Raw genomic sequence first — 19,544 nt, 5'->3', positions numbered from 1 at the left:
AGACACTATGGCTCCAGAGTCTGTGCTCTGAACCATTTGGCTATACTGATCTTAACCACTACACAATACAGATCTATTTTACTATCTTATTGAGGGGGTTAAAAAAATTTTCAGACTCCTAAAATTTGTGTTTTATCCAGTCACATATCAATACACTCCATTTCTTTTTCTTGTAGCTTTACCTAAAGCTTCAGTATTTCTCTTCTTGCAAGCTTAAAAGAAGAGAGCACATAAGAGCTCAATAAATGTAAATTATTTTAGGAAGGATGTAGTTCTAACTATGGTCATAACAGCTTTGCTTGTAATATAAAAAACTTAGAATCTAAATGTCTTACAATAGAAGATGGAATAAACTGTGGCACATCCACTTAATGTAGTAATATTTAGCCATTCAAAGCTGTTATATATGAAAAGATGTTAAACCTCCACAATAATCAAAGAAATGCAAATTAAAATTAGAATGATTTCTTCTTATCAGATAGTAAAAAGGGATTGATAACAACCAGTGTTGGTGAGGTGCAGGACCTGGGAAAGGGCATTCTTATAGAGGACGGTTGCTGGGAATATAAACTGTCACAACTTTTTCAGAGCAATCTGTCAACACTTCTCAAAATGTACACCATACCCATCAATTCTAGTTACAATTATTTATTCTTCCAGAAACACTCCAATAAATATACAAAGAAAAAGGCACAAAATTGATCAAAGCAGCATTATTAGTAATGGGAAAAACTGGAAATAACTTGTATTCATCATTCTTCATTTGTGTTTTCTGGAATACTATACAATCATTGAAAGAATTAAGTAGAGAGCTATATTAACTGATAAAGATGGATAGTTTAAAAAAAGCTTATATCAGAATATATTGAAATTTCCAACTTTTGAAAAATAAAGGATGGGGCTTCCCTGGTGGCGCAGTGGTTGAGAATCTGCCTGCTAATGCAGGGGACACGGGTTCGAGCCCTGGTCTGGGAAGATCCCACATGCCGCGGAGCGGCTGGGCCCGTGAGCCACAATTGCTGAGCCTGCGCGTCTGGAGCCTGTGCCCCGCGACGGGAGGGGCCGCGATAGAGAGAGGCCCGCGCACCGCGATGAAGAGCGGTCCCCGCACCGCGATGAAGAGTGGCCCCCGCTTGCCGCAACTGGAGAAAGCCCTCGCACGAACCGAAGACCCAACACAGCCAAAGATAAATGAATAAATAAATAAATAAATAAGAAAATCCTTAAAAAAAAAAAAAAAAATAAAGGATGAATTTATCCATATTATATATACTCCACATATGTGCACACAAAAGGGTCTGGAAGGATACAAGCCAAATTGTTAATTGTTAATCCTGGCAAAGGATCACAAAAGATGGAAGCAGGAACAAGAACTTTCACTCTTTACTTCCTAGATCTACGATTTGCTCCTCTCCCCCTCTCAATTTTTTTTTTTTGAGTACATATTTCTTTTTAAAATTTAAAACAGCAATTAAAAAAAAAGATAATTACAATTACAGATCATGCATGGCCTTAAGGCTACTGGAAGGACTCTGGCTTTTACTAAGAGTGAGATGGGGAGCCATTAAGGGTTGTAAACCAAAGAGAGATATGATCTAATTTGTTTTAAAAGCATCCCTCTTGCTGCTATGTGAAGAATAGGTTGTAGGAAGAAGAAGTAGAAGCAGTGATCAGCTAAACCAGGTGTCTGGCAAACTACGGCCTGCGTTTGACCCAAGGCCTGTTTTTGCACAACTGAGCTAAGACTGGTAAAAAGGTTGTTTTTAAAACAAAGGATGAATTTGCGACAGAGCCTGTATATGACCTGCAAAAGCTAACTTATCGTTTAGCCCTTTATTCAAAAGTTTGCCTAACTCCTGAATTAGGAGACCACTGCAATAATCCAGTTAAGAGATGATTATGGCTTGGATCAGGGCTGCGGCATGTGGAGAAGCTGAGAAGTGTTCAAGTTCAAAATATGTTTTGAAATGAAAGTCAACAGAATTTACAGAAGAACTGAATGAGAGGTAGAAGATAAAGGTTAAGGATTACTCCAAGGACTTTTAGTCTGAGTAACTAGAAGAGTGGAATTTCCTTTTACTAGAGGAGGAAAATTATGGGGATAAGTAGATTTGGAGAGGGACACTAGGAGTTCAGTTTTGGACATGTTAAATTTGAGATAACCTATTTGATAAGATATCCAAGAAGAGATAATGAATTAGAAAGATCCAGAGGGGACACAGAAATTTAGAAGTCATCCACACATAGCCTGTATTTAAATGATTAGATCATCAACGAAGTGAGTTTAGATTTAAAGATAAATGGTCTGAGGACTGAACCCTAGGGCACTCTGTTGTGTATCGGTTAGGGAATTGGGAAGAAATTAGCAAAGGCAGAAAGGGAATAACTGGTGAGGTAGGAGGAAAAAAGCCAGAAAGCACAGAGGATAGAGACTGCATCTTCTCTTCCTGCCACTGTTTCAAGAAGGGAGAAGTGATCATCTATGTCTAAATGTACTAAAAAATTAAGATGAATTGATCACTGGATTCAGCAAGTGCAATCTTGGTGGATTGATGGAGACAAAAGCCTAACTGGAAAGAGCCAAAGTGAGGAAGGAGACAGAATACAGTCAACTCTTGAGACGTTTTATTATAAAGAACAATCAAATGGGGGAATAGATGGAGTGGGATATAAAGATCAAGAAGCTTTGTAAAGATGGGAGGTATTGTAACATGCTTTTGCATGCTGGAGGAAATAACCCACTAGAGAATGAAAAAGTGATGATTCACAAAAAAGTAGGGAGGATTGCTGAATCCATGTCTCAAATAGGTGAGTATATGGGATCTAGTGCACAAGTGGAGGGGTTACCCTTGGCGAATGCATCACTTTTGCAGTAAGGGGGAAAAATTATTTAATTACAAAAAAAAGGAAAGCTTTTTGCACAGCTCTTTTTGAAAGTACAACTAAATTACTTTCCTAAAAATAAAATATCTGACATCTTTAAAAAATCTATTTTTTAATTCAGTAATTGTGCTATGCTGTTTTCCAAAGATTTATTTTAAATTATGCTCTTTTCATCCGTGGCTAATTTTATCAGTGCAAAAGAGTCACTTACCATACTGTTATTGAGATTCTTGTCAACTTTGCAGAATGTGTGTGGTGGACTTTCTCCTTTACTGGGTATAATAATACATATGTCTGTAACAGCCAACGTATTCTGAGTCATGTTTTCAGAGGCTCTTCGGTAAGTGATATAAATTCTTTGTGATGAGGTACTGCCGCTAATATTTGCAGGGCGTCCGTAGGGAGTACTCTGGATAACTTCACACCCCTGTTTCAATCTTTCTTTCCAGTCATATAAAACCCTAAAAAATAAATAAAATAAATTAGTACACAATTACAAAGCACCTGCAAATACGAAAGGTAATATTGTCAGGAATCATAAACTGATACTTAAATGTAGCAGATATTCCAATTGTACTGCAAGTTTGAATGCACCGTCCCATATAAAATTAAAGAATAACTGGGGACTTCTCTGGTGACACAGTGGTTAAGACTCCATGCCCCCAATTCAGGGGGCCCGGGTTCAATCCCTGGTCAGGGAACTGGATCCTACATGCGTGCCGCAACTAAGAGTTTGCATGCCACAACTACAGAGCCAGTGAGCCACAACTAAAGGAGCCCTCAAGCTGCAACTAAGGAGCCCAAGTGCTGCAACTAAGGAGCCTGCCTGCCACAACTAAGACCCAGAGCAACCAAATAAATAAATATTTTTAAAAATAAAAATAAATTAAATTAAATTAAAAATTAAAGAGTAACTGTTTTCCCTACCAAAAATTAATAATGTAAGGAAAATTCATATTAACCTCTGTTTACTGACATAAACCACAGAATAGCAATTTTGTGCAAAGGTGCTTATTTTAGCATTCCATTTAATAGATAGATAGATAGACGGACAGATAGGTGTATGTATGTACATATGTCTCTAAAGCCAAGCATCATCTTTAGAAAAAGCAACCTTGTATTTTGACCAAAGTTAAAATTTTACAAAAGGCTCCTTGCCATACAGTAGAGAACCTGCTTGCACATTTTTACCTCCAATACTTCCTTCAGCTTTAAGAGAGAGTTTTAAGGCTTTCAAAAGAGTAAATGACCTTAAGTCTATCTTTCATCAAAAGTACAAGTGAAAGTTTCCCCCTTCTCCTTTATGGTAAAATCATAAGTTTTTAATAAAGGACAGGCCAGGCACCCATTCCTTAAGTTTTCTAAATACTATTACTTAAAGTACTCAGGAAAACAAAGAAAACATCATGCTTGAATAATATTAGTTTATTCCCTCACAGAATTCACTAATTTGTACTTTAATGCTAAGTCTTTGGCATTAGCAAAAAAAAAAAAAAAAAAAAATTAAAGCCCTGTTAAATGTTTCTTCATTTGCTATAAAAATTATTATAGAATGTAATGTCCCTAACATCAATCGGTATTCCCTTTTATAAAATCCCATTATACAAATAAAATTTAGTGCCAAAAATTGGTCAAATTATTTCTTTCTAATACAATTTTTAATTTCCCTTTTGTCTCAGCTGTCAGCAAACTTAAAAATTTTTTTCTTTAAACATTCTATTTTGAAAATTTAGAGTGAAATTTGATGCTTAATCATAGCAGCTATGTATATCCCAATGTTAGCCTAATTGCTTACTCCTCCTCCTCTTGATCTTGCTTTTCTGTCTTGTTTTTTCTTAATCCTAAAAAATGGCATTGTCAAACTATTACATATAGACTGGATAAACAACAAGGTCCTACTGTATATAGCACAGGGAACTATATTCAATATTGAGGTAAACCACAATGGAAAAGAATATAAAAAATGTATATATATGTATAACTAATCACCTTGCTGTGAAGCAGAAATTAACACAACATTGTAAATCAACTATACTTCAATTTTAAAAAATAAATAAGTAAAAATTTTTAAAAAGGCATTGTAACAGAGAAGTTAGACATATCTGAATTCGAACTCCTACCACCTGGTACCAGCTGTATTATCTTAGGCAGTTACTTAACTTCTCTGAGGCTTATACTATTCAACTCCAAAATTTAAAAATCTAACTCATAGGATCTTGGCAGAATTAGATGAGAGTACAAGTAGGGTCTCCAAAATAATGTCTGGCACACAGATGTTCAACTGAAAACAAGAAAAGAAAAATACAACACACAGAACAACAAACCACTATTTACTACCTCAAATTCTTAAAAGATATGGAAAATAAGTACATTTGATACATAAGCTACCTATTTTCTTTAATCAGGTATTGTGCTGTTGTATACATTACTTGTATCACTATTTTTGATTTTTATATTGTCGGGTAACTTATCTGTTTACACTATAAGCTTAGTTTAAAGGCAATAATGATGTTATACCCTCCACAATGACAAATATATGAGAATAGCCATAAGAGTGGTTAATTTATTCATTCCAGTTCAAGTCCTTTCCTGTTGGAGAATCCTTCCTATGCCTGGAAAATTCCTCATCTCTAATTTAGGCAGCGCCAACACCCTAACAAGAATCTGCAACACTCCCTTCACTTTATCTGCAAACTAGAATTCTGACAGTGACCAGTGATCATAGGAGCAACTTAACGTAATCTTTTAAAAATAAGATCTAATAGCTGGCTTATTTTCCCAAATATGTAAACTTCATATGAAGCAATATTATACCTGTTCTGAAACCCACTTAAAATTACTGTAATAAATTCATGAATTAACACAATAAAGACTGAGTTTAATATAACTTTTATTAAACATTAGGTAATAGAATTTTAAAAGTAGAAGAATGTTCAGGAGCTCTTCCAATTCATCCTATCTCCCCTTAGGCATGAGTAAACATGGCTATTCACTTTCAGACTTAATATATTGGGAGATGGAACTTTTATAGCCCTTCTACTGATGTTAGTAGGGACATTGCTATCTTCCTTATTTTTAACCAGAATATTTTAAGTTAAGCCTATCCCCTTTTGCAACAGAGCCATGGAAACAACAAAGTTAATCTTCATTCCCTATAAACCCTTCATCTATCGTGAAGACATTAATAGAGCTACTCCTAGCCTTCCTTTGGCCTTTTTCTTTCAGTTTTTCAGGGAGAATCTTCTACATAAATATGTGTATATATACATTTCAAATATGTGTATATATATTTACATTTATATATTCCTCTTTTACATATATATTCCTCTTTTTTAAAAAAACCCAATCGTTGCAGAAATTGACAAGGTGATCCTAAAATTCATAGGAAAATTCAAGGAACCCAGAATAACCAAAACAATTTTGAAAAAGAACAAACTTGGAAGACTCACACTTCCTAATGTAAAAACTTACTACGAAGCCACAGTAACCAAAACTGTGTAGTACTGGATAGGAGAGACATACAGACAAATGGAATAGAATTGAGAGTCCAGAAATAAACCCATACATTTATCACCAATTAATTTTTGAAAATGGGGGAAGAATATTCTCATCAACAGATGGTGCTGGAAGTGGATATCCATATGCCAAAGAGTAAGGTTGTACTCTTTCCTCAACATATACAAAAATTAACTCAAAATGGATCAAAGACCTAAATGTAAAGGCTGAAATGAAAAAACTCTTAGACAAAAACTTAAATGTAAATCTTCGTAACTCTGGATTAGTTAAAGCCTTCTTAGATACAACACCAAAACACAAGCAACAAAAGAAAAAAATACATAAATCAGAATTCATCAAAATAAAAACTTTTCAGCTCCAAAGGATACCATAAAGAAAGTGAAAAGACAACCCACAGAATAAGAAAAAATATTTGTAAACCACTCATATGATAAGGAACTTACATGTAGAATATATAAAGAACTCCCGAAGCTCAACAATAAAAAGACAACCCAATTTAAAAATGGGTAAAGGATTCTGAATAGACATTTCTCCAAAGATATATAGATGGCTAATAAGCACATGAAAAGATGCTCAACATCATTAGCCATCAGGTGAATGCAAATCAAGACTACAGTTAGATACCATCTCACACCCACTAGGAGAGCTATAATCAAAATGATAATATAAAATGTTGGCTAGGACTGGCAGAAATTGGAACCTTCATACACTGCTGATGGGAATGCAGGGTGGTACAGCTACTTTGGAAGACAGACTGGCAGTTCCTCAAAAGGTTAAACACAGAATTACCATATGACCCAGCAATTCCACTCCTAAGTACATACATAAGAGAAATGAAAACATATGTCTATACGAAAACTTGTACATTAACATTTCCAGTAGCGTTACTCACAACAGCCAAAAAGTAGAAACAACTCACATGTCCATCATCTGATGAATGGATAAATAAATTGTGGTAGACCCATAAGATGGACTATCATTCAGCCATATAAAGGAATAAAGTACAGACACATACTACAACATGGATAAACCCTGAAAACATTATGCTAAGTGAAAGAAGCCAGCCACAAGGTAACCATATACAGTATGATTCTACTGATATAAAATGTACAGAATTAGGCACATCCACAGAGACAGAAAGTAGACTGGTGACTGTCTACAGCTGAGGGGGTTAGGGAGAATTAGACAGAAACTATAATGAATACAGGATTGTTTATTTTGGGGGCATGATAAAATGTTATAAAATTTATTGTGGTGATGGTTTCACAACTCTATAAATATACTAAAAACAACTGAATTGTACAATTTAAGTGGGTGAGTTGGATGGTATGAATTATAACTCAGTAAAGCTATTATATAAAAAGGGAGCCCCAAGTACAACACAATATCTTAAATAAAGCACTAATTTACCCAAGATCCTTGTTTGATGCATACAGACTTAAGCACCCAACTATAATGATCATTATAACTGATCCTTAAAAGCCATCTTTTTCTCATACTTTAAAAATAATAAAAAAATTTAAAAAATAAAAAAATAATAAAAATTTTATGATCAGGATAATACATTAATTTCTGATACTTTCCTGTAAATGTTTTTCAAATTATCTCCCCTATCTTTTTTTTTTTGAAGATTTTTTTGATGTGGACCATTTTTAAAGTCTTTATTGAATTTGTTACAATATTGCTTCTGTTTTATATTTTGGTTTTTTGGCCATGAGGCATGTGGGATCTTAGCTCCCTGACCAGGGATCGAACCTGCACCCCCTGCATTAGAAGGCAAAGTCTTAACCACTGGACCGCCAGGGAAGTCCATCCCCTATCTTTAATAGAAAGAAACTCAGACAAAAATGCTAGAACCTGTAGAATGAAGAGACACTGAAAAGATATAAGGAACACAGGAAGAGAATACAGGATTCTGGATATAAACGTGTCTATTTTTCTAAAGCTGCCATGTATCTATTAATAAACAAATTGAACAGTTAACTTCAAAATCTATAAGGTATATTCTTTGGATCAATAACAATAATTCTTTTTAAAAACTACTTACCCCAGATCTGTAAGTGGAGGCTTATCTCTTCCTCTTCTATAGCAAAGGAAAATCTGCGGCCCCACAAGACTTCCATTATTGAGATCAGCTGACAGTCCAGTTGGGGTAACATCAATACACGTGTAATCCCGTGGCACTTCCTCCCCAAGAGATTTAATAATAACTGAAACATCTGTGATAGGTTCTTTTGGTTTAGCTACTTTATGACAAGCATCATTGAAGTGAATTTCTTCTTCAAGAGGCTTTGAAACATCAGTTAATCCTGCTACAACGAAGTAGTCAGCAACACGAGGCCCCTTATCTTCAATCATCTTCCATTACAGAAGGTTACATCTGAAAGAAAAGTAAAAGACTAGTATTCTCCTGTACTAAGTCAAATAAATACTCTCCTATAATAAGTCAAATAAATATAAGTGGTTTGTGTACAAATAAGAACAAAAAACTAAAAAAAGTGCACTACCTCCCTGATTAAACACACTAGTATTACACATTTCACTTTCATATGTTAAAAGTATGCTTTAAAAAAAAAAAACAGGGGGCTTCCCTGGTGGCGCAGTGGTTGGGAGTCTGCCTGCCAATGCAGGGGACACGGGTTTGAGCCCTGGTCTGGGAGGATCCCACATGCCGCGGATTAGCTGGGCCCGTGAGCCACAACTACTGAGCCTGCGCGTCTGGAGCCTGTGCTCCGCAACAAGAGAGGCCGCGATAGTGAGAGGCCCGCGCACCGCGATGAGGAGTGGCCCCCCGCTCGCCGCAACTGGAGAGGACCCTCGCACAGAAACGAAGACCCAACACAGCCAAAAATAAATAAATAAATTTATAAAAAAAAAACAAAAAAAAACAGGACTATATATATTTAGCATTATTTTTTGATTATAAAATTAATGCATAAATTTCCATTTTTGGCAATATGGAAGCCTAGATTACCTAAGTAGACAACAAAAAAGCACACATTCTTTAAAATGCATAGACTAACTTGTAAAAATGTAAGGGGAAATTCCCAGGGCCCCAAAACAGTGAGGAAACCAAAATGCCAGAATGCAGTGTATAAGCTCATACTGGGTGGGAGAATTTGGCTGATCTCCTCAGTAATCAAGGGGCGTGTATTTTTAAAAGGTATTACAGGGACAGGAGACAATGCTTTGGGACCACATAAGATAGGGGATTAGAATTGAGACATCTGTATAAAACCAAGAGCCTCAAAGAACTACATCCCCAGTTAAGGGGTGGATTTTAAAAATCCATCCACTGGTACAGGGAGATAATAAAGTTTGCCTCAATCTGAGCCCTACTTTGGGGGGAGTAAAAAGTTTCTTCTGAGAATGTATAACAATAGGCCTGCTCACACTTGGATCTGAGGTTTGATCTTAAGCCATCTGCATGGTCCCAGGATGCTCCAAACTGAGGTATTAATGATAACTGTGTTCCCAGGCTAGTGATAGCCCTGGGGAAGCAAATGCAAAAAAGTTCTAGAGGGTACCCTCAACACAGGTTTTCCACAGATAAAGCCCTGTTGAAGATGACCTCCTATTCTAAAATTATAAAACACACAAAAATCCACCCTGAATGAGTTTCAGAAGATACAAAAAACAGAAGAACTTCAAATAATAAAAGTAGGGCAGCGATTATAACGGTAATGCATGCTTATAACAAATACAAAGAAAAAATACACAAAGTGGAATTCATCATGTATTTGTAAACACTTTAATAGCAAAATCTCCTTCAGTTGTCTAGTATCACTTAAACCTTATTTGTTTCTCGAACTAGGAGAAGACATTCCTACCCGACCCCCCGCCACAGTACTGTCATTACTTATATAAGAATTATAGGAAAAAAAGTTTAACCTAAAACAGAAATTTCCAAACATGTGTCTCATGTTGGACTTAGTTCCAAAAAATTCAAAGAAAGGATTTTATGGACAAATATTGTACTGTATATTTATAATATATATAAAAAAATTAAAGCCTTGGAAATCTTTTGATAAAGGTACCTGATTAACTTCCCTTAATCCAGGATTTCCCCAGTCTATTTGAACAACAAACCCTATTTTCCCACTTAAAAACTAGAATAACCCCCCAGAACATGCTTTAGAAAATGCTATTTAAAGTAAACAGCCTTCTTTTGTAGACTATAAAATAACTGGGGGCAAAGAAATTCTTATGTAATATACTTGTTTATAATATAATTATCACCACTTTCATCATAATCCCAAAATTCATTTAATTTTCTATATGGCTAATGTCATGAGTTTTCAGAATTCATGCCACATTTTTTGGAATTTGTATCCATTGCTTAAATATACTCTATAAATATTCTCACTCTTTGCTTAGAAAACACACCTAAAAAAGGATTGAATGTTGCTACTTGTTTTATTTAGGTATATATGGCTCCTATGTAGCAATTCCCTTACACATAAGATTTCCGCACAAAACGAACGGCTTAAACTTTTCAGAAATCCCTACTGTCCCAGACTGACAGTAAAGGAAAGTAATAACCTGTTCTCCTGGAAAACTGTTAAACACTGAAAGTCACTCTCAGCTGACGGTCTATTACAGGTGTTCTACAAAAAAACAGCTGACCATCTATCCATTTTTTTAAAGTAGGAAAACAAAGCATTTTTTAAAAGCACTTTTGTATTTAACTTATTTTCTTCATTAAATAGTGTTTGAAAATAACTTTAATGGCTGCACAGTATTTTAACGGACATAACATTATTGACCTACTTCCTTATTGTTGATCATTTATTACACCTACTTATTTTGCTAATAGTTTTTAAATGCTAAGATGAATAACCTTGAACATAAACCTCTGGTTACAACTCATTTTTTTCAGGATAAATTTACTGAAGTAGAATTATTGGGTCAAAGCAACACATACACTTACAGCTTCTATAAGTGTTTATTTGCTTTTATGTGTGCATAAATTTTAAATTATAAGCTCTTGATAGACACGAGTCTTAAAAATTACCTTAGTAGAGCACTTTCCTTTCACCATAATGAAGAGATTTAAATATTCTCCTTTTTCTTAGACTCAAACTTCGTGTTATTTAAACTAAAGTGTATAGTTATTATTACATACAATAAAGTTGTATGTCTTGCTATGCAGAAAGAAGGGAAAGAGAATGGAAGTAGTACTATGATGAAAACATATATATGTTTAATAGGTTCTTTTGAAAGCTACTACCTTAGCCATTGGAAATAAATAGCTATTATATGAATAAGCAGATATTTGGGGAAAAACTGTATGAAAGTTGTTTATGTTACATCTTCCTGGTTTACCAGTTTTTATCATTTGATCTGATTTGCAGTTGAATACAGTAAATAACTACTAAAAGGGAACAAGTTAAAGTTCTTCATCAATACATATAAGAGCAATCAATTTTAAAGTGGTGATAAAATATTCTTACTTTTATTGACAGAACAGTAAATTATATATTACTCCAGTTCCCTTGCCTTGTTTTTGTTATTGTTGTTTTCCATTTATTCATTCGGGTGTGGAGAGTGGTAAAGAAGGTAGGCAAAAATATCTGAAGGCACTCACTGGTGACAAAGCATATAATGTCAAGAGCACAGCTGGCAATATCCCAGGTGACTTCTAGATCTAAATGCTCTTTAATTCTCTCAGAAAGAGTCTATAATACTGAAAATGCACCTCTACTTTTTATTTTAAATCAACTGTTTTTAAAGTAAGTTTGAGGTTTAGAAGCTAGGGGGAAGACATTGTTGCAAATTACAAGGCACAGAAAATATTGAAAATCTTTAACACAGAAATAAATAATGAATAGTACTTCCTAACAATTCCAAGAAACCAAGAGACTTCCATTGGAGTGTAAAATTTACAATCCTCATGGAAAATACTAAACATATATTAAGACAAAATGCCTTATGTTGGTAAGAGCCAACAAAAATTACCTGCAAGAGCATTTGAGGAAAGCATTCATAGTCATGTACAAAACTTGGACTTTTAGTGTAGTACATCAGAGCAAAAACCCTTAACAATTAGGAGGTAAATTTCTTTTCTTTTCTTTTTTTTAGAAGGTAAATTTCCTTAAATTTGTTTTGGAAATGGGGGGGCCACACAAAACAAATATTTGATCCAACAGTTCTCAAAATAATCACGGTAGTATAAAACCCTGAAACAACTATACTAAAGTTCAAGTAATAATACTACATCATTAATCAGTTATTGTTTTTTTAATTCTTCTTTGTTCAACATGATACAGATAACTTAAGGAGATAGCTCATAAGATGTTTACAGACATCTTCTTAAAATTTCAGATACCTACTTGGCTAGTATTTCATTTCAAATTACATCTATTTTCTTTGAGATTAGAAAACAAGAAGGATGTGCTCTCTATTCCTAAAAGGTTCATGGGAGCGAAATTGAGAAATCATTACAAGAAAGCTCTTACTCATTCAGCAACTAAGGGAGACTGACCTGTTTTTCTCCCTTTCTATCTCTGCCCAATCAATTCAGATTCTTTTTTGTTTCTTCTATCACTCCATTAGGTCAAGTAGTAAAGCATTTGCTACCTAGGCTAACTCTAAGGACAAGAAAAGGCAAGAGTGGAAATCAGTGATAACATTTTAAAGATATATGAAAAACGAATCTGAACATAAATTTTGCAAAATTATATACTATTACTGAAATGGTAAAAGGAGCAAAGTCTTTCAGATAGGGCCTAGTATAGTCATAAACTCAAGATTATACATGAAAATGGTTGATAACACAATGGACCAGTTCAACTCCCCCTCACTCCAGTTCACTTCAATAAATAAGCTAGAAGAAATTTTCTTTCTTTTTTAAAAAAAATGTAATTCCACAGTTAAAAACCTAACCTAGCTCATCTTTCCTTACATTATCAAAACTAAGCTAGAGACCTTCATTCCCATCTTTTTCTAAACTTCACCCCTCCCGCATCCCCTGCATTGGAAGGTGGATTCTTTACCACTGGACCACCAGAGAAATCCCCCAACTTGACTCTTTAAAAGTAAGTTTTTAGTAACCCAAATTGATGGACTATGTGGGGCAAATTTCTTAAGCGAGGGGGCACTTTTATGTCTTCTAGTCTACTCTGGAACCACTTCCCCTCTCAATATCTATTCCCGAGCAAAAGCCAACAACAAAAAAATCAAAACACAGCTGTGTAATTTGATGGTTCCCTTTTGAAAGATTAACAATTTATATTTTAAAAAATTAAGATAGGAATAATAGACCTTTAAAGGGGAAGAGATCTTTTCATTAGTGATAGTCTTATCCTTTATTTTATAGTCAACGAAACTGAAGAACAGAAGATGGCTTACTTAAGGAGACCCAGCTAGAGCCTGAGCAAGAACTCAAGTCCCTTAAACCAGTATTCTTTATATTTGGAGATGCTGTTTCTAATAAATGATGTTCAGTTAATACTGACCCAGGGCACACTTAAAACATCTCCTTTCAGTAAGTTATTTTGTGTCACTTGTTACTCATAATCATTACTTGGTGAATATATGCCAAATTCTTATTAAGAGATCTGGTAAATTAACATTTCACTGTGTTTATACGGAAAACAGCTAATAAAAACAAATCGAAATGAAAAAAAAAAAACTACTTACACATTACTGAAAGTCTCTCTCTGAAAATGATGCCAGATCTCAATTTGTGAATTCTGCAAGCCTTGAAGTTTGAGAAATACTGTATTAAAAAGAATAAGAATTAAGCTTAAATTAATTCCAATCAAATATTTCCCCCTAAGATGCCTGTGGATACTTAAAAGTCCTGTTAACAATGATAATTTTCAAACAAAATGGTTGCATATATTGTTTTCATATGGTTAAAGAGTCAACAAGTAATTTTCATATACCAGCTCTTCCAGAAAACACGTTTCAGTCCAGAATAGATACATACTTAAAAAAAAAAAAGCAAATAAGGGGGACAAAAAGAGAAAACAAAAAAATAAGTAAGGGCACAAAAGACTAAATGTGTACAGGAACAAGGAGAAAGAAAAATATGCCTATTTCTTAGGCATTATGTATAGCACCTCATTCCTAGAAGAAAAATATAAGCACGAGCACAAGAGGAAGAAACCACAGCTTTAACCAATACTGAATATCTACTAATAACGGGGAAATAGCAACAACAGCAGACACCAGATTTACCTAACTTGGTTGGTCCTTGGTGTGTGTCTGGGAAGTAGGAGAGGAGTGGGGAGATGGCCAAAATCATTTGAGTCAAGATATGATTAAAGTGTCTTAGAATGGAATGGAGGGTGAAAAGAATGAATGAGAAGTAACATAAGTACAATCTTGTTACATTTTAGATTGCTAAAAATGGTCAAAATAGATATGTATGTTTTAAAAACTAGGATACCACTCCACCTCAGATTCACTGAGTATTTTCAGTCAGTAAATATGGAGTGGTACATATATTTTTCAAATATTTCTTAAATCTTATTGCTGACAGGCAACAAAGAAACAATGTAAATACTGACCTGCTGAAACATTTTTTAAATTCACCATCAGATTATCACAAAAATGTTCTAGCTGAAATACTCTATGTACGTAAAAACACTTGCAAATTTTGAAAACTACAGCTCCTATTTTATTGATAGAATATCAGGCTTGTTTTGATGCAATTATGAATTGTGAATGTAGTATATAACCAATTCCAAATAAATTTTCTGCTACATTGAGTTTCTTAATATAGTAGGAACATTTTGTTTTTGACCATGACTCTATGCTCCACTAAACTTAATATTTGTTACTCAATAAACAAAGCAATGGGGCTTCCCTGATGGCGCAGTGGTTAAGAATCTGCCTGCCAATGCAGGAGACAGAGGTTCAAGCCCTGGTCCGGGAAGATCCCACATGCCGCGGAGCAACTAAGCCCGTGCACCACAACTGCTGAGCCTACACTCTAGAGCCTGCGAGCCACAACTACTGAGCCCGTGAGCCACAACTACTGAAGCCCGCATGCCTAGAGCCCGTGCTCCACAACAAGAGAAGCCACCGCAATGAGAAGCCCGAGCACTGCAATAAAGAGTAGCTCCTGCTCGCCGCAACTAGAGAAAGCCCACACGTAGCAACGAAGACCCAATGCAGCCAAAAATAAATAAATAAAATAAATAAATTTATTTAAAAAAATAAAGCATTTTGTTCAATGTTGAAAGTTTTAGATTTACAGCAGCATTCACAATATGAAATGTTTCCTCTTTGACAGTATGAACTTCCAAAACCTTTACTTTGATTCCATGAATTGTATGAAAAAACTGACCCATTATTAGAATTAACTGATTTCCCAGTACACAGAAGAGGAGACTGATATAAAACTGGCATCACTTAAGTGTTTACAAAGTTCTTCTGTTAATGGAGACAACACATCACAGCTACTGCTTCACTTTCCATACATGCATAAGAAAACTTGCAATAAAAAATGTGTAAAATCTATTTAGTAGAGTATCCTTTGATGTAAATGGAAAGTCATGCTCCTCAAAGTGGTATGTCAATGTGCTTCCTGCAGCTACATATGTTAAATTATCTTTCAGCACAGACCCCTTTAAATTGCTATTATTTTTAATTGAACTTTTTATTTTGAAATAATTGTAGATTCACACTCAGTTGAAAAAAATAATAGAGATCTGGTATACTTTTTACCCAGTTTCTCCCAATTGTAACATCTTGCAAAATTATAGTACAATCACACTAGGGATATTGACATTGATGCAACTCCCCTATCTTATTTTGTTTTCCCCAATTTTACTTGTATTCATTTGTGTATATGTGTTTGTGTGTGTGTGTGTACTTAGTTCTATACAATTTTATTATGTGTCACTTCATGTACTTATCACCAAAGTCAGGATACAGAACAGTTCCATCACAAGGATCCTTAGTGTTGACCTTTTATTTTTTATTTAATTATTTATTTAAAATATTTATTTATTTGGCTGTGCCAGGTCTTAGTTGTGGCATGCGGGATCTTTGTTGCCGCATGCAGGATCTTCACTGCGGCATGCGGGATCTTTTTCAGTTGCGGCACGCAGGATCTAGTTCCCTGACCAGGAATCAAACCGGGGCCCCCTGTATTGGGAGTGCACAGTCTTAACCACTGGACCACCGGGGAAGTCCCAGTGTTGACCTTTTATAAGTACGCCCACTTCCCTCCTGTCTTCCTCCCACTGTCCCTAATCCCTGTGGAGTGGTATATTTTTACCAGAGAGCACATAGGGCCAATGAAAGGAAAAGAAACGTCTCTAAAAGCAACACCCCCTTACAACATAGGTGCAGAAACAAACCAGAGAAAAAAGCATATACGTGTGGAAAGACTTGTTGGTCACATTCACTCAGCCATCTGGAACATTACATTTGAATATGATTATACAAACATAAATGCACAGACATACGTATGCACGCAAAGATAGGGACAGAGAGTGATCATCTACTAAATCACAATAAAAATCAATCCCCTTGGTTCTGAGATAAATTTTCCTATCATGAAAAAATTCCAGACTGGAATCAAGTGGACAACATAAAATAATGCTACAGAACAACTACAGTGGGGATTCCTAGATGTATAAGAAAATAAAAATGAGTCTTTTACTGTGTTCAGAGGTAAACCTGCCCCTCCCCCAGAAATTAGGTTTGAACTAAGGTAGCAGGGACTTCCCCAGTGGTCCAGTGGTTAAGACTCTGAGCTTCCAATGCAGAGGGAGCAGTTTCGATCCCTGGTCGGGGAACTAAGATGCCACATGCTGTGCAGCGTGGCCACCGGCGGGGGGCGGGGGGGGGGACCTGTAAAACTGATCTTTTAAAAAAGAAAATAAAATAGCTGGTATTCCCTTGAGAATATGGATCTGGTGTAGAAAGAACAGGAACAGACTGGAAATAACTGAAGGTTAATATGCAGATACCTCTTGTCTCTCCAGACAGACTATAAACAATTCAAAGGCAAGAACCCTGTCTTTTATTTCTTTTGATTCCTCACATAAATTACAGGAGTTATAAATACATGGTAGGTGTATAAATATTTATTAAATGAATGAGGTCAGCACAGTAGGAAAAACATGTGAAAGTTAAGACACCACAGAATCGTAGGATTGTAGAGCTAGGAGGCTCCTTGGAGATTTAGTTTCAATCCTTTTTATAAATGAAGAAATTGAGGCATAAACATTAAACAGCTTGCCTAAGACCAAATACATCAATTTATGACTCAACCCTCATGGCTTTTAATTTGGAGTTCTTCTATACTATACTTCAATTCAAGAATGAAAGAGAAGTAAGTAATTCCTTGGGGAGCCCTGTGTGTTAATTCATGAATGTGGGCTTTGATGGACAAAAAAAGTTAATAGGTAAGTGGGAGAAGTTAAACTGGCTGAAGAGAGTGGGGCAATTGGCACGTAAGAAAAAGAATGAATGACTAAAAATCAGAGAAAAGAGTAAAATAGAAAATGAAAGAAGTTGAACAAAGAGATATGGCAAGAAAAGTAATAAAAAAAGATGAGTAAAAAAAATAGTGCAGAAATGGGATGGAGAAAAGTGAGAAATGGTTAGAGAGTTATGGGGAAATTGTATCTGGATAATTTTTTTAAATTAATTAATTAATTTATTTTAGGCTGCGTTAGGTCTTCATTGCTGCACGAGGGTTTTCTCTAGTTGTGGCGAGTGGGGGCTACTCTTTGTTGCGGTGTGCGGGCTTCTCTTTGCGGTGGCTTCTCTTGTTGTGGAGCATGGGCTCTAGGCACGCAGGCTTCAGCAGTTGTGGCTTGCGGGCTCAGCAGTTGTGGCTCACAGGCTCTAGAGCGCAGGCTTAGTAGTTGTGGCACACGGGCTTAGTTGCTCCGTGGCATGTGGGATCTTCCCAAACCAGGGCTCGAACCTGTGTCCCCTGCATTGGCAGGCAGATTCTTAACCACTGCGCCACCAGGGAAGCCCTGGAGAATTTTTAATGCTATTTACATTCTTTTTAAATAAAGAAGCTATTAGATTTATCATTCCTATAAACAATTCCCTATAAACAACTACCAGTCTCATACTGAAAATCTGTTCATATTCAATACTATAGAAGAAATGCAAATATATGATGCTTACCACTCTAGAGTGAGAGGGAAGTCTGGTTTTAAATTTTGTCTCTTGAACCATCTTTTTTTTTTTTTTTTAACTTAATTTCACATATGAATACCACTCCCACATCACAAAGTTCTTGCCTCCTCTTTGAATTATCATAAACATTTTTTTTAATGTGTTGAGTTAACTTTTTTTTTAGTATTTATTTTTATTTATTTATTTATTTGGCTGCATTGGGTCTTAGTTGTGGCATGTGGGACCTCTGTTGCAGCATGCAGGTTTCTCTCCAGTTGTGGCGCACGGGCTCCAGAGTGCACAGGCTCAGCAGTTGTGGCGTGCAGGCCCTCTAGTTGTGGCACTCGGGCTCCAGAGTGTGTGGGCTTAGTTGCCCCATGGCATGTGGGATCCTAGTTCCCTGACCAGGGATTGAACCCATGCCCCCTTCATTGGAAGGTGGATTCTTAACCACTGGACCACCAGAGAGGTCCCCTGAATCATCATAAACATTTGTTAGCTGGTATCTAAAATGAATTGTTGCCACCAATGGGATGTTCCCAAAAGCTTCTCTTAAACATAAAATATCTGGTTTTTCTTCTCCATTTCATGGTTACTAGAAATAATACTCACTGGGGTGATTAAAAATATATTTTCAGAAGACAAGTAATCTAAAATTCAGCTATATTAACATATAATACAAATGAGATTCATTGATTAAAAATATCACCTTTCTTGAAAAGTAGATATCAAGATTTATAGTTCTCTCATTTGGTTAATGTTGAACATTTCACTTTCTTAACTATTTCATTTCACTACCTATTTAAATATAGTACTTTAAGCCTTTTAAAGGCTTAAAATCCACTTTTCCCCACAAACTGTAACAAGTAACATATTTATTTGTTAATAAGCACCTGAAAAGAACTTTGAGAATTAATTAATACTTGAAAACAACTTTGAGACATCTGTTATTCTCCCACTTAATAGTGACTGATACAATTTTTTAATCTGTAGGACTTACTAGATGATCAAAGACTACAAACAAATAGTTCATACACAAGAAAACC

General features: G+C 35.4%; 1 protein-coding gene across 7 annotated transcripts in view; it reads right to left on the bottom strand.

Moving 5' to 3' along the window:
• The window catches only part of DENND4A (DENN domain containing 4A), a 132,333-nt gene that overhangs the window by 88,928 nt on the left and 23,861 nt on the right, over positions 1-19,544 (bottom strand). For all 7 annotated transcript variants that reach the window (XM_057543210.1, XM_057543208.1, XM_057543212.1 and 4 more), the window contains exons 2-4: positions 14,041-14,119; positions 8,447-8,779; positions 3,095-3,344 (exon numbers count right to left, since the gene is read on the bottom strand). In XM_057543210.1, coding sequence (XP_057399193.1) covers positions 3,095-3,344; positions 8,447-8,757 — 561 coding nt within the window. In that variant the 5' untranslated portion in view covers positions 8,758-8,779; positions 14,041-14,119. The remainder of the gene's footprint in view (positions 1-3,094; positions 3,345-8,446; positions 8,780-14,040; positions 14,120-19,544) is intronic.

Source organism: Balaenoptera acutorostrata, chromosome 3 (assembly GCF_949987535.1).
Source record: "Balaenoptera acutorostrata chromosome 3, mBalAcu1.1, whole genome shotgun sequence".
Lineage (NCBI taxonomy): Eukaryota > Metazoa > Chordata > Mammalia > Artiodactyla > Balaenopteridae > Balaenoptera > Balaenoptera acutorostrata.
The sequence above is the reverse complement of the archived record's forward strand: the minus strand, read 5'-3'. Positions and strand labels throughout refer to the sequence as shown.